At 34.6% G+C, this 16,136-nt stretch overlaps 1 protein-coding gene across 2 annotated transcripts; it reads left to right on the plus strand.

Moving 5' to 3' along the window:
• Positions 1–1,004: 1,004 nt before the first annotated feature.
• Positions 1,005–3,714, plus strand: LOC149207269 (glycolipid transfer protein 1-like). 2 transcript variants are annotated; one of them, XM_089393881.1, is made up of 6 exons: positions 1,005–1,412; positions 1,554–1,609; positions 2,775–2,905; positions 3,062–3,197; positions 3,297–3,419; positions 3,564–3,714. In XM_089393881.1, the coding sequence occupies exons 1-6, from the start codon at positions 1,238–1,240 to the stop codon at positions 3,654–3,656; spliced, it is 714 nt and encodes a 237-aa protein (XP_089250007.1). In that variant the 5' UTR covers positions 1,005–1,237; the 3' UTR covers positions 3,657–3,714. The 2 variants fall into 2 exon arrangements, with proteins under 2 accessions (XP_089250007.1, XP_089250008.1); XM_089393882.1 differs by having other exon boundaries at positions 1,009–1,412; positions 3,559–3,714.
• Positions 3,715–16,136: the final 12,422 nt, after the last annotated feature.

A 16,136-nucleotide genomic window follows, 5' to 3' on the forward strand; every position in this document is an offset into this window, starting at 1 on the left:
ATATTTCATAATTGAAATTTATAATTTTAAACAAATTTTTTCTAAAATTTATTAAGATAAAAACTTAAATAATACTCGTCATAAATCATACTCTTATAACAATTTACTATATATATCATAAAAAAATATCTGTACTGTAACTAAAATTCATAATTTCAACAAATTCTTACCAAATTTTTTTGACAAATTCTTACCCAATTTTAATCCAATTTTATTGTTGAAAAATATTGGGGAAAAACTTTATTATGCCTGGTCATGAATCGTGCCCCATTCGTTTCGGGAAATTTGTGGCAGTTTGCCTCATTCTGTGATTCCGTTCACATTTTAATACAAAGTCAACGATAACATCTCAATTAAATATTAGTTAATACAATTAATTAAAACAGATGTTCGAAATCAGTCGCTACACTTGACGAAAGACAACCAGCACGCTCAAACAACTCCCTAGTCCCTCACATGGGGCCCTTAAATAGAACAGGTAGATGATGAAAGCAACTGGCATTGATTTCTGAGACGGGTTGTGTTTTTTTAAATTTGAAAAATTAGGTTTGTGATAGTTTTTAGGTGTATATAGTTTTGTTTAGGATTGGATCATAAGATTTGTGATCATTAAATTTTTTTTACTTATTATTGGATTGTATCTTTAAATTGTTTGAGATGGTTATAGAAGAATGTTGTCGATTTATGTTACAATTTTATTTAAATGGTAAAATTTAGGCTTATTGTAATGTTAAAATCATCATTTTAAAGTAAAAATAAATTCAGCATCATCGAAAACTTTAAATCTTCAAACTTAGCTGATTTTAAAAAATATCTATTAAATTTTCTCAAAATCATTAAAAAAAAATTTCCATTATTTTCGCAACAAAATTTTAACATGTTTATAGATACTTAATTGTACGTCAACGGTGAATAATAGACAGGTGTCTCTCCACCCAAAGGGATCTCTACCACATTGCCAAATCAAAGCCAATATTATACATATTTTGTGCAGGCCCCATCTCATGGCGTACAGGCACAGGGTTCACGACTCTGGACGTGAGCGCCATGACATACGGTGTTTGGATAATCTCGGTGACGGAAATGTACTGACAGAAATCATTGCAAAATGAATCCGGATCTCAAAATTATTTGTGGCACTGGACGGTCACACCCCGTTGTTTCAGATTCCCTTCATATATCAGGGCTCAACTTGTCTTTATATATATCCATGGAATGAAAGATCCAGCAGATCAACATGATGTATGCACAGCCGAACAAGAAAAGAAACATAAATCAGATGGCGCAACCTGCACTTGTACCTGCTGTTCAACAAGCAGCACCTGAGGCAACTGCAACCTCAGAGTCCATGGAAGGAGAAATTCTGAGCAATTATTTCGTTGAAACCTGTCGAACAGTAGTGCCTGTTCTTGGTATGTGTGGCTTATACTCTTCAAACATTTAGCCGTTATGTTTTCTTCTTCTCCTTAAGGGATCCTGTTCTTATTGTGTCTGAATTTATTACTTTCCCTGATAGGGATTTTACAGAACAAAAGAAAAACCCTGTGTTGCAGATAAACTTGGACCTTCTATGGCCGTTATAAGATCAGATATTGTGGGAAATATTCAGGTAAACAGTCTTAGCGAGGAGATTATTTGTTTCAGCTTCAAGAAAATTTATATGTGCAGCTTTTTTAAACAGAATCTCCCAATTTTATTTTAAGGGATATTCAGCTAGAGTTACAGTGAATGAGCTTTGAGTCAAACCTAGCCAAAATAGACTTTATGCTAGCTGTGGTACTGAGAAATTAACCAGGGAAAAATTTTGATCTAGGTTAGCTTTGGTAATAGCTAGCTATAGTTTATACATACAGGTCCACAAGGTGTAATAGCATTTTTCCGCCTTGCGTCTCCATAACTGCCTGTTTTTATGGGTACAACTTTGGGCACTTCCTGGAGAAAGAACTTTCTGAAGGCAGGCATGTAGGGATAGTTTTGTTACGAATGAGAATCGAACCCATGCAAAATTGAATTTGTGGCTAGTTGTGGTATATTGTCATATTGTTCAAATCTACAGCCCTTTTCCTATCAGTAGGGTATTTTATCTATATTGTATATTTTGGGAATATTTCGGAATTACGTGATAGCAGAGTTAAATTATTTGAACGGGTTTTTGTTCATAAGATTCAGAGATATTTCAAAAATGGTATAAATATACCATTTTAATAATTCACATTTATAGGTATATCTATAGAGTAGTGGATGTAGAAAGAATATTTTGAAATTGTATGGATGACAAAAATTTAAATTATTTGAAATTTTTGTTATTTTTGATATCTTCGATATTTCAGATATTTATAATTTGAATATGTTTAAATTTATATAGATTAAGTGGGTCTAATGGTTAAGATCATGTGTTTTTCTCTAAGAATTTATAGGTTCAAAGAGGTAGAGTATGTATGTTTTTGTAGATTTAGCAATCAAATCTCTGAGGTAGGTTCTTGTCCTATCCCTTAGCAGTCAAATTTCGAAAGTAAGTCCTTGTCCCAGTCCCATAAACAAACAAAAAAATCTTATACACCAATTTGATATTGATATCTGGCTTTTCTGTCACTAACATATAAGCTGCTTGAATGATATTGTAATCCTCCCCGAATGAATGATATTGGGATTACATTTGATTTTCAAACTGTTAAGACTTCTTGGGATTACAGAATTTGATTTTCAAACTGTTGAGACTTCTTGTTGTAACTCTAGGTTGAATCCCTAACAGAATAATTATATTTTAATCTCAGCGACTGGAGGAAATCTGCGGGTCTGGCAAATCCGAATACAAATTCCTATACGAAATTGTCCGCAAAGAAGTTGCAGAAGGAACGGCAAAGAAGCCATTGAGCTGCACAAGAGCCATACTTTGGCTAACAAGGTGCAAGATCTGTAAATTTTAGTAATGTGTATTTGTTTCAAGAAATTTAGGAAAAATGATGGAGGTTGATTGAACTGAATAAATCTAAGATAAATTATAGAGGTTGATTGATCAGAATTCTTGCTGTATTTGGGGGAATTTTTATGGGATTTAAAGGGCCATGGATTTTACGGTCGTACTGCTGCGCGATCTTTTGGAGCAGCCGGACTGGAGTCTGAAGCAGGACGTTGAACATGCATACAATATCACATTAAAGCGATGGCATGGTTGGATTTCTGCGGCAGCCTTCAAAGTGAGCCACTCCCTTTTTTTCTTTCTTTCTTTTCAAGATTTTCTATAGTTTTAAGAGATTCATCTGCTATATATTTATGCAAAGAGATGTGTATGACAGGTGGGTTTGAAATTAATCCCTGAAAGGGAGAAGTTCATGGCGCTGTTAGGAGACATGGAAGGCGATGTTGAGAAATTCATCTCAGCTTTGCCTCCTGTTTTGCAGCAAATTCACAAGTTTCTGGTAATTTCTGGATTTAGGATATGTTAGTAACATTTTTACCCGACCATGTACAAGTTAACTCGATCTGCAATATTCTTTCTCATATTCAGAATGAAGAGGAAAGTCAGCTAAGATAATTTTGTGTGTATTATTCATGCAGCGAAGTCTGCGTTTGAACGGGATGAAATCGTCATAAGATCTCTGAAGGTGGTCTCACAGATAAAAGCTGTAGCCTGTTATGATACAAATTTGAGATAGGGTTATGTATACTTTTTCAGAATATTTCCAGAATAGACAGTCCAGATAACAGCAGCTATCCTTATCTGAATTGATTTTAATTTCTTCTGAAAAAAAAGGATAGCTGCTTACCAACATTGTATATTTCGAAATTGTACAGATAATATTTTAGAGATAAACTCTGTACAAATCTCCCTGTAACTCCGTTAAGCAGATCAAGCACGGAAATGACTTGTTTCTTCACCTTTGTGAGATAAACTGTGTACAAATCTCTCTGTAACTCCGTTAAGCAGATCGAGCATGGAAATGACTTGTTTCTTCACCTTTGTGTGTGGTAGTATTGAACTTATGTAGATGGTATATTTCAAGAATATTTTGAGCATGTAATATCTCACCATGAGGAAAAAAGTCAAATAATCTATCTCTGATCCTCTTCGGATTCCAAAATATTCTTTAAATACACCCTATACATAAATATACCTTATTTGTAACCATGTTTCATTGACTAAGAGGAGAGCTCAATTAATGCCCAGTATCCAATATATTCTTTAAATATACATTGTACATAAATATACTTGTTAGATGTAATTCTTTCTGGCAATGTTTCATTGGCTGAGAGGAGAGCTCAATTAATGCCCAGTACGATTAGATAAAGCTATATATATATATATATTTTTGATACCCGAGTAAGCTACCAAGTAGGTCTCGAATTTGACGAATAATTTGTTTATCGTGGGCAGATTTACTGGTCAAATATAATTAAAAATGTTCAAAACCGTCCGTCAAAATTATTTATTGCAAAAGTGAGTATGTTTTGAAATTCAACCCCGCTACCGGGCCTTTAAGTGAAATGAGTTTTGATCGCGATTAAATTCTTGGGACCTAAATAAATCCATAATGGAGTAAATTTGGAATCATTGTAAATGATAATTTATACGGAAAGTAAAGATGATATATTGATTTGAGGTTAAGAAGACTGTTGCAATTTATTAAATAATTTGATGGATTTGATATAAAACGAATTTAATCTTTATCATTATTTTTGTGAATTATATTTTATATTTTTATGTATTTTAATTATTTTAAAGTTATAAAATATGGATAAAAAAATAATAATTAATTTTCCTAATTATTTAAAATTAATTAATTTAATTTATTTTTAAAAATATTATTGATTATTTATATTTTATTTTTAAGATTATTAATTTAATAGGTATATTTTATTAATTTTCTTAATACAATTATTTCAAAATAATTTATATAACAAATTTATATATATATATAATAAATTGTTTTTTATTAATGAAGAGTTTTTATTTTTGAAATATAAAGAAATAGGTTTATGGTTTAAGACATAGAGGTATTGAGTAAGAGTAAAAATATATTATTTTTATGGATTATAAGAGATTATTTTATGTGGTGTGATTTTTTTAATTAATTGGATGCGTCATTTGTTTTTTCTAATAATAGCTATTAATGATGGTTCTTGATCATTTTTTTACTGTAATTTTCTTAGTAACATTGAGCCTTTAATGCTAATGTTGGACAACAAAAATTATGTATCTATTTGTAAGATACACGTGAACAAGGTTTTGCAAGGTTCAATAGACAAGATTGTGTGAAGTTCAATTAAAGCAAGGTTCAATTGACAAGATTGTGTGAAAGTTCAATCAAACTTGAATGCCTTGTGACATAGATTTTATTGATGCAAGCAGTTTCCTCTCTAGACCCTCCCAAAAAAATTTAACATTTTACCTTGCCACTGCTAACTGAATTATAATATATTTTTCACTATTTTGAAAAAAACGAATTTTATTTTGATGGTAAATGTGTGATTTAAAATGCGCACGAGGTGAAGAGCAGATTGTGACAAGGCATTTTGTTAAGGAACTTCTTGGTGACATTTTCACCAGTTTGGAAGCTCTATGGGAAAAAATCTATGCTAAGGGTTGGTGTGATCCATCAGTAATTTTGACAACGTATATGCCCCTGGGTCGGAGCGACTACTCAAACAACAAGTTAGGCATGCTAGCCATTTGAGGACTCATATTACCTAGCAAAAAAAAAATGTGTGATTTAAATAAATTATAACTTATAAAAGCATGATCTACATAGCTTATCGTTTAATGTCGATGCATGAGAGGAAATGAGTGAAACAATGCGCTTGGCGGTGGAGATGACGCATTTTAATTGATAATTAGTCTCAAAGAGTAGGAACCGAGGTGGAGTTTGTAAAGTCATAGTCTAACGAAGTCACAATTTTGCTCGGAAAATAATGGAAATTCCAACATGATTTTGAAAATTGGAAATCCCGGTTACAATTGTCAAACATTAGGATTTTGGGTGCCCTGTGGGTTCTTGATGGTGCCGAATCCATTTCCACCATCAAAAAAATTATTCAAGCACTCTCACGATTGGATTTCTTGAAAAAAAATTCATCAGATTCCGGTGAGAATTTTGTTGTCTCGGCGAAATTGTGACCTTCATAAACAATGTTGTTTGGAAATAGGGGTCCGAGAGATATTTACGAGGGCACCTAAAAAAAAAAAATTGCAATGAATTCTTTTATATCATAAGGGAGCATGAGGTCGACAAAGTCTGGTATAATCAGTTATTTGTGGACCAAAGGGCACATGGCAGTTGATACGGTGAAGCAATTAATGGTTAAGCGAAGGAGTGGTTTGCAATCATTAAGGAGAGTTGAAGAGCTAGAAAAAGAATGGAGAGGAGTTTTACTAAATGGATTGTATTTATTGGAAAAGAGGAATCCAAATTTTAGAGGAGAAAGGGAAAAGAGGGAGTTACAAGGAAAATAAAATAAAAATCGATTTAGAGGAGAGAGGTTAAGTGGGTAGATATATGAGAGGGAAAAGAAAGATGTATAACATATTTTCAATGAGTATTCCATAAAATTATGAAAGGAAGGAGGATGTGAACCTTAATTAAATGAATGAAACTATTTCAACAATGGTGTTGTTTGGTGGACTCATAGAGAGGAAAAGGAATGCATTCAAAGGCACAAGGAAGACAGTTGAGAGAAGAACCATGGAGAAGATTCAATGAGTCAGTGGAGAAGGAGATAAGTCTACCATTTGAAGGAGAAGAGAGAGCCTATACATCACTAGGGGATAAAAGAAGCAAACCTGCATTTTTCTTGATGATGCAAGGGAGCCTATTGTTATTTTTAAGAAAGATGAAGTAGAAGATGAGCATGAAATTCCTAATATGAGTGTTCTCTATTATGTGAGAAAAGGCTTCTAGCCTTTTTTTAGGAAAACTAATCCCTCTTGCACATAAGATGGATCTCCCTAAATCATTGAGTGTTCTCTATTATGTGAGAAAAGGCTTCTAGCCTTTTGTTAGGAAAACTAATCCCTCTTGCGCACAAGATGGATCTCCCTAGATCTCAAACAAAATCTAGTAACAAACAAGAAAATAACTGCTACCTTTCCTTTCAGTTCCTTCTATAGTTGCCTTCTCCTTGATGTTTTAGAGATCGTTCCAGTGATTTCCACAACTTCTCCATAATGTTCCAAAGGAGATCTGCATAGACATAAATACACAAAGGATCAAAGAATCTAGTATATAGAATGAAAGATAAATGAAATTCTTAACTCAACATTCATCATAAATTGAATCAATAACTAATCATAACCTATGTGAGTGATCAAGGAATCTCACAAATGATATCAGAATAGACATGATTAGGAAAGAACAATTGATTTTTATTGAATAAAAAGGAGAACAAACTTACAACCTCATTGCCTTGATGTTACAAGCCTCTTCCCATGATCTCCAACCTTCTCCTTGGATGAAAATCCTTCTAGCCCTATTTCTGCAGCATAAGCCTACCTTCAATGGTCCTCCTAAATCCTTTGGCCTATGTTTGATTTATAGGCCAAGAGGAGGAGGTTTGGGATCCTCTTCCTAAGGGATGAGATCCACAAATGGTGGGATAGGGGATCCACAAAGAGAGGGAAGTAGCTCCATGATGGGAGGGATCAGGCTTGAGTAAGCATCCATTCAAAGTTGTTAGTTGGGAAAGATTCGACTAAAAAAGTTTCTAGACTTTACTTTTTATTTCTAATTGCATTACGTCATGTGTGTAGGCCATAATATCAGACATAGCACACTTTTTGGCAATTTTTAATGGGATCTTCTACGTATGCATAGAAATGGACTAGGGAACTGCACAGGAAGCCAAAAATAGGCTTTTGAGCCTTGAGATTCATGAATTTCATTCCCTTTGGGATATTTTTGGTTCTAGCCTTGTAAAGGGATGCTTTGGAACACTTTGATGGATAGCAGAAGATCCAAATTGATGGTCATTTGCTTAATGTGACAAAATGATGTGTAACAGATTGCCCCCTAAAGTGCAAAGTCAAAAAAGATGTTTGATGACTGCAGTGCTTTATCATGCCAAGGTTCGGGTTAAAGACTGCAGTCGAATACCTGAAACAATCAATCAAATGTTACAATGCAATATATAATCATTGTTGTGGTAGGCATTCCAATACTCAGAGCATAAATGTCTCAAAGAACCAGTACAGAAATACATCTGAAGGTCCATGTCAATAGATGAAATAGTATGGACGCAACCATCAATGGATCTATGTTTACAATCATTAATGTTTAATAACTCCACGTGGCCTGGATGGATGAAACTAGATCCAGGGTCTTGATATCCATCTCTCGGTCCGTTGTACGAATCTAGCCATGTGTGTGAATGTCTTGTAGTCAAACATGGTAGAAACCACTTGATTACCGGTCAATGATGTGAACCATTAACAAGCATGAGAGAAACCACCAATAATGAAAATGGTTCTCAAGATACTTCCAGTACAATCTATGAAGTGTGAATAGATGTGTTGATGTCGAACACTCGTAGAATCATTCGATCGAAGGTCAATGATGAGAACTTGTCATCGAAGGAGAGAAACTTGCCATTAAGGCATGCATGCTCCAAGGTACTAAAGGTTTCTAGATCAACTTCCTAGATAGTGAGCTAAAGTCGATAGAAAGTGACCCATCATAGGAGGGCGTACGATACGAAACTCATGTCAAGTTTTGAAGAACAATAGTTTGGAGTAATCTAGGACTAACTCAGGGATGGTCGACGTGATTGAAGACTATGAATGACAAAGTAATTTTGAATGATATTGGACTTCTCTTAAACATATCGACGACACGACATTCTAACTTTGCAGCATTTGACTAAAAAATAATACCCAAACCAACTAAAGACTTTCAATGAGGTATGGTCAACTGAGAGGAAAATGGATCTCCCAACCCGGACACAAAAGTGACAGAGTGTCATGTTCAAGAGAAACATACTTCCTTTTACAATATAAACAAACGTTCTTTCACAATTCCCCCCCACCATGACTGGCAAGTACCTCTTTATGTTTGGCAAGCTTGAGGAGGATAACCTATGCTTTTCTTGTAAGCTCATCCTTTAGATGAGCCCTTTGGAGTATTTTTAACGAACCCTAGGAAGGAGTGGTTCGGTCCTGTCATGACTGACGAGTCCTGAATTGTTTAAGTTTTACGAGTCCAGTGAAGGGGTAACTCGATGTCATTTTCATGTTTAAAGAGTTTGAAAAGACACGAAACAAAACTTGTTTGGTTCTTTCAACATAAAATTTTAACAAGCCCAGAGAAAGTAAAGCTCATTGTTTTTCAGTTTTAAGGAGTCAAGAGAAAAATATAAGTAAACTCCACAATGTCATTTTTCATAAATTTAGTCCCTCAGGCTTAAAAAAAGGTAAAATAATGTATGAGAGAACTCTATTGACCATGATTAATCAATGTATACCTTTTTCGTAAATAGTCTAGTTCAGTTCGTAAAAGGGGTAAACTCATACTGAATAGATGACTGCTCATTTACTTTTATGAGCTCGAATAGTCAAGTACTCAGTGATCTTTTCATGTTTAGGGAGTCTGAAAAGGGTGTAAAGAGAACTCCTTGTTTCACTTTTTCATAAGTTTTAACGAGTTCAAAAAAGTGATAAAAATATACTCATCGCCACAATGATTCGTTTTCGTAGTAACTTGTGTTAAGCACACTTAAACTAAAAAATTATCATCACTGCTAAAAAATATAGTAAAAAACATTAAAAATTTGGATTTTAGAGGCTAATAGGCAAACAACTATATTTTAATGGGCCTAAAAAACATAAAAATCCAAAAAAGTAAAAACTTTTTACCATTTGTGTTTTTTACTATTTGAGAGTGATAGAGTGCATTTTTCACCAAGAACTTCAGAGGAAGATTTTGGGCAAACTGTTGGACCAAATCTCGAATCGTCTTCTCCAGGCAAACCATCTCTCTGATATCATCATTTTTTATTGTTTTTATTTTGGTTCTTTTTTTTTGGGGCGGGGGGGGGGGTTATCAAATAAAAAATTTCCCTCGGTGTGCGCAGTTCATCTTCATTGGGCCTACGCACACCTACTTATTTTAACACAAAAAAACAAGATTGATGTAATTTCTAGGGCTAGAACTGCACAAATCCACATTGTTCTTCACATGTGACCATGCACAACGCTGAGGGCTTTGAAAAATTAATTAAAAACGCCAATTTTTTTTTGCAAAAAATTAACACAATGTTTTCTAATGATCCTCCATGTTTATTTGCATGGTTTTGAGCTACAAAAATGGAGTGAAGAGAGTGTGAACAAGATATAACTGCTTTGAACCATCCAGAAACAGTACAAGCATTGAGAAAATGTGGCCTATATAATTTTTTCACAATTCCAGGCATGAAGGCCTAGCTAGATTTGCTGGAATGAATGGTGAGAAAGTGGAATGTACAGGAAGAGTGCTTTGTTATTGGAGACCATAAACTCACTATCGATGCCGATGACATCTACTTATTGTCTGGGCTCCCACATCGTGGAGTGGACATTTCTCTGTATGGACATAGACGAGGTGGTGAAACAACAACCACCTATCTAGTGCAATATTCCTTTCGAGGAGCTACTGTCAAAAACGATAGAATTGATATCAAAACCCTTTGAGAGGATTCCATTGAGAGCTATTCAGTTCACTGTTGCAGGATTATGTGGGAGTGCAACACTTCACTTCCTTACAAAGGCTCAAATGTCAATTTATGAAGAGTTCTTACAACTTACAATATTCAACTAGTGTGAAGAGGTAGTTTCCAACTTGAAAGGGCAACTAACTAGAGTGAAAACCAACAAAATCAAGAATTTTGGGTATGGTGCCTTTGTTATCTCGTTCGCTCTAGAGAGGATCCCCCTTCTCACCCCACAGGTAGCCATATATGGAGGAGGACCGCGAGATCCTCGCATGCTGAAGTGGGTCACATTGATGGCACACCACATAGGTGGTGAAGGCCCAACGATTCAATATACTCCTGATTTATTTGGATGGTTGGAACGTCAAATCATCATGATTAAAGACTTTCCATATGCAGGCATGGATTACACAGGTGATCCAGATATGCCACTACCAGATGGGATGCAGTGGGGTGACCTAGGTAAAATCTTCACATTTTCATTGTTTTTTTATTTTTTATTTATTTTTATCTCCCACAGTACATAACCCTGATGCAGCAGATACATTGACCAAGCTGGAGCACATCCTAGAGAGGTTGATCGTACATATCCTAGATGTTGGGATTTATGACCAACCTCTCCGCTATCAAAGGCACATCGTGGGCGTTCCTGGACCGATTAGCCGCTTGCTACAATGAGTAAGTCATGCTATTTTTTTCTACCGTGATCATCATGCGTAGTTGCTAGTCTGAGGGTTGGATTTTTTTTGATGGTGTATCGGCATGTTCAGATAATAAAGGCCACAGGACCTCATGTCTTTGGATGACATTTTTCTAAAACCACACTTTTTACAAAAATTTTACTTAATGAAAACTACTACTTCTATCTCATTCTATCTTGTGCAATATATGGATAAGTATTGATTTTTATTTCTTACATATGTTTACAAATGCCAATTCATCAGTAATCAAATGTAACGCAAGATAAATACGAAAAGTAGTAGAAAATCATAAAAAGATGCTAAAAAATTATTGCACACAAAACATAATTACAATGTACCCATGTAGAAGTGCATGCCCCCCAAGCTTTGTTTGATCTGCTTAAGTAAGTGATAAATTAATATTAGGCAGATGAAATAAAGGTTTATTGATAAAATCACATTAAAAACTTGGTTTAAAAAGGGACTTGTTTAATTTTTTAATGCGCTTGAAATAGAACAATGCTCATGAAATTCATAAATTGGTTTCATTTTTTATGTGAGCTTGAAATGGAAATAACTATGCTCACGGGAAATTTATTTCGTTTTTTAATGAGGTTTACGTAGTAAAAGAACTATCCTCACAGTCAATCGTTTCATTTTTTAACGATGTTGACACAATAAAAGAAGCATCGTATCAAGCACTTGTTTCATTTTTAATGAGGTTGACACAGTAAAAGAACCATCCTCACAAGTATTTGTTTCATTTTTTTAACGAGGTTGACACAGTAAAAGAACTATCGTCATGGGTATTTGTTTCATTTTTTAATGAGGTTGACACAGGAAAAGAACCATCCTCTCCATGACTTGGATCATGGCTTCCATGTGGAAGAAACACATGCCAAGGGATATTTCCCAACAATTGATTCTAAGAGATCTTCATCATAAGGAAGAATAGTTCTCCGGAAGGAAGACATGTGAAGAGAATCAAAAGGGGTAAGAAAATCCATTTCAAATTCCCCAATAAGGTTCCCTATGTGAATTACTAGATCTAAGTCATAAGAAGTCGAGCAAACAAGTGAGAGGCTTGCGTGCATCGGTAACTGAAAACATGGGATTGGTTACCACATAATTAACTTGTGGTAGGGTGGATACCACTTGCATATAAGGAACATAAAGGGATGCCAGATGACATGTAGTCGAATCAAGACCAAAAAATGAAAGTTGGTCAATCATCACAATGTTTCCATTGTGAGGGAAATACATCACTCGTAAGAGTGTGGAAACAACAATTTTCATGGCATAAACATAGTCTTGCCCAAGGAGAAAATTGAAATCCAAGGGGCCTTGGACTAGCATAAGATCAATATAGATAATATTTCCTTCCATAGTAATAGGTAGCTTAGGAAGGATCCCTAAAGGTTCACTGATGGTTTTGTTAAAAGATAAAACATTTTGTGTAATAGGCACAAGCTAAGGGGAACCCAAAGCTTGCCAAGCAGATGAGGATAAAATACTAACAAAAGCACCTTCATCTACATTTATGTGCCACATTCTTACCATACACTTTCATAATGATTTGGAAAGGGGTGGAAGAAGGTAGATGAGGTCCTGTCATTCTACTCCAATTAAAGGAAATAGCCTCATTACTTGGAGGGGAATCAATGGAAATAGGTGAAATGCCCTCATGTGTAGAAGAATCTGAAGTGAAAAGAAGAATCTGAGCAATATTATTTTCGCTCTTTAAAGGGAGAGTGGGATAAACTAAAGATGGTATCGAGTTGACCACTTGATCAACAAATGGTTCATCAACCTGAGTGATATGTGTTTCACTTTCCAATGGAAGAGTGGGATTGAATTTACTTGGAATTAGATCAATCACTTCGTCAACTAACGGTAGGTTGGGAGAAATTTTACGGTAACTAGTTGGAAGTTGTTGCTATGAAACAATAAGGTTTTCCAATAATTTTGAGGCTTCATCCATGTGAGGGAAAAGGTGACTATGATGAATCCCTTTACATAACCTACAAGGAAACCTAACTTTACCCTTTTTCCCGGGAACCTGACAATCACTGGTCGATGGGTCAACAATAAGTTTATAAGAATTTTTTGACCATACTTCCAAGACCTTATGAATACCATGACAATAAATAAGGAAGTGGTGACCCTTACAAAGCTTGCAAGGGTATCTAGGCTTGCGATGCATGTTGGAATTTTCCTCAACATTACCATTACCTACAACCATGGTTGGTTCATTGACATCTTTCTTATCTTTCTTCTTATCTTTCTTCTTCCCTTTCTTCTTGTTTTTAGTCATCTGGTTACTAGCATCAAGGCTTTTACCAAGCGAAGAAGAAGAAGGAGAAGAGGACATGTTGGGTGAAGAAGGTAAAGGGTCAACATGAGGTTGGTGATGCTGAGGTGATGAACTCGGTTAAGGTGAAAACTTCGGAAGAAGGTGGAATAGTTTGGGTATTTGGGACTAAAGAAGTTGAAAACAACCACACCAGTAAACCTATTGTGAATCCAGGAAGTGACAATGTAGCCATATAAAAGGACCGACATTTGCAAAGTTAGGGAGAGGACTAGAATTCTTGTCAAAAGGGTGTTCTTTATTGGTAACTTTCGGAATTGTCACCATTAGATTCAACTTAGATAAATTTATTATTAATATAAATAATTGAAAATCACAATCCACACGTAAAGTATGTAAAAAGTAAAAACAAGAAAATAACATGTGCTAGTAAATCTAGGAATCAAACCATGCAAACAAGCTTTTCACAATGGAATCACTAGTTCGTGATGAAACCCAACATCACAAAGATCAATGTGAAAAGTGGCTAAAGATAGAGTGGGTGGAACCAATTATGCTCACAACCTACTTAATGTACACGATTTGGTGCAAGTAATCTTCATTTATGCCATCTCGAATGAAAACTACCCTTTAAAAAGTTCCAAGTGAGTCTAGTCAATGTTTTTTCCAAGTACAACAGAGACTTACCCTCCATCGTCACCTCGATTAATAGCCATAATATTATGGTCTCTAAGGTTACACCATAAAAAAATTTAACCTAGGGGAACAATCACAGATCAAACGTACATGCAAGGGCAGAGTAACAAAGCTCAATCCCCTTGAAAGTTCGTCAACATGGTTAATTTGATGTTTACTTCCAAGTGACTCCCATGAACCTTCCGACACCATTTTTAATACGTGTAAATCACTCTATCGTAACCAATGAAGTGGGGTTGATCACTCCACTGGGTCCGACATGATCTCGTGCTTAACTCCTTTCTAAGGGGATATTACCAGACCCAAATTACAGTAAATGGATTTACTCCCTATCACAAGATTCTAATGTTTGTTTGTAGCTGTGGAAAGTTAAATAACTTACCTATTCCAAAGCCTTGCAACCTGATCTAATGTAGGTGGAAAGGAGTCCTAAAATAATAAGCATTTCTAGATTGATTTTATTAGCGCTATTTTTTAAGAGTTATTACTTACTTAGTGGGTAAATGGATGTGAAACTGATGGTGTTATGACTTGACTCAAAAGCTAATGAAATAGAACATGATATTGTAATTTTTTCATTTCGATGAATTGCAATTAGAATAAGGGAAGAGGTTTCATTAACTTTTCAAAAATACAAGAATCAATGAATCATTTTCAAGACACAAATCAAAGTGAATACAAAATACATGATTCTTAGCTCTTCTTTGAGAAATGAAACCTAAGTTCCTAAAAATATAATTTACAAGAAGAAAATTTTTGATCTTATCAACTTCTTACATACCCAAAAACAATCGAAGAATTCTTCCTTCAACATACACAAGCTATAATTTCAATTTGACATAATGAGTTTCAAACCATTGTAAGCAGAAGATTGTGTTGTCTTATTCAAAGAAATAATCAGTAATCGCATTGGTAAAACAACAAACTCCCAATCACAAGTGCTCTCTTGAAAAACCCTAAATTTTCCTAATACTAATGACACTTTGCAATTGAGAAAACAAGGTACTTAATCTGATGCTTTGAGATAAAAAAAGGACAGACTCAAACTATCTTAGTAATGATTGGTCCTTCTGTTGATTAATTAGCAATTCACCAAATGAATTTCAAACCCTAATTTGAAAAAGTAAAGAATTATTCAAAAGGAAACCCAAAAAGTCAAATCAAAATAAGGAGGATATTTCGATAAGGAAAACAAGTGTAATTAAACATGAAAAACAAAATTTCTGGACTTGATGAAGAGAAAAATGTTTTTTTCAAGAATTCTGGGTATATGCGCAGGAAATAGATCAATCCAGTGTGCATATGCATTGTTGTAAAGGAAAAAGTGTGCAGAAATACGCTCTATTCCTAAAGATAAAGTGCACACAATGGGAAATTTTTAGAAAAAATAAAAACACGTAAAATAAATCATAAAATCCATATTTTCAGTTTTTTTCAAACACTCAGAGAGGGCTATGCATTAGAGGAAGTTTCAGCATAAAAGTGTCCATAAAATTTTCATGTAAATTCCATGCCAAAATATGTAAACCAATCAAAATCCTTTAAATTTAAAAAGAGGCACATGTAAACATTTTGGAGGGAAAAGAAGAAAAATTACTACTTTTTTTAACTGTATTTTTGGCTTATCTTCTTATAGGTTTACTCAAATTTCAAGTATAGACACTCGTTGGATGCATAATTAAATTCCACATCCAACGAGTATCCATTATCCATATTTTTTAGAAGACCCACATTGGTAAAAATTGAAGATACATTAAAAAAGCATGTTCAACAGG

The sequence above is a fragment of the Pinus tabuliformis genome, chromosome 1_2, assembly GCF_031772625.1.
Source record: "Pinus tabuliformis cultivar Carrire ecotype Pingquan chromosome 1_2, CPIR1, whole genome shotgun sequence".
Classification (NCBI taxonomy): Eukaryota; Viridiplantae; Streptophyta; class Pinopsida; order Pinales; family Pinaceae; genus Pinus; species Pinus tabuliformis.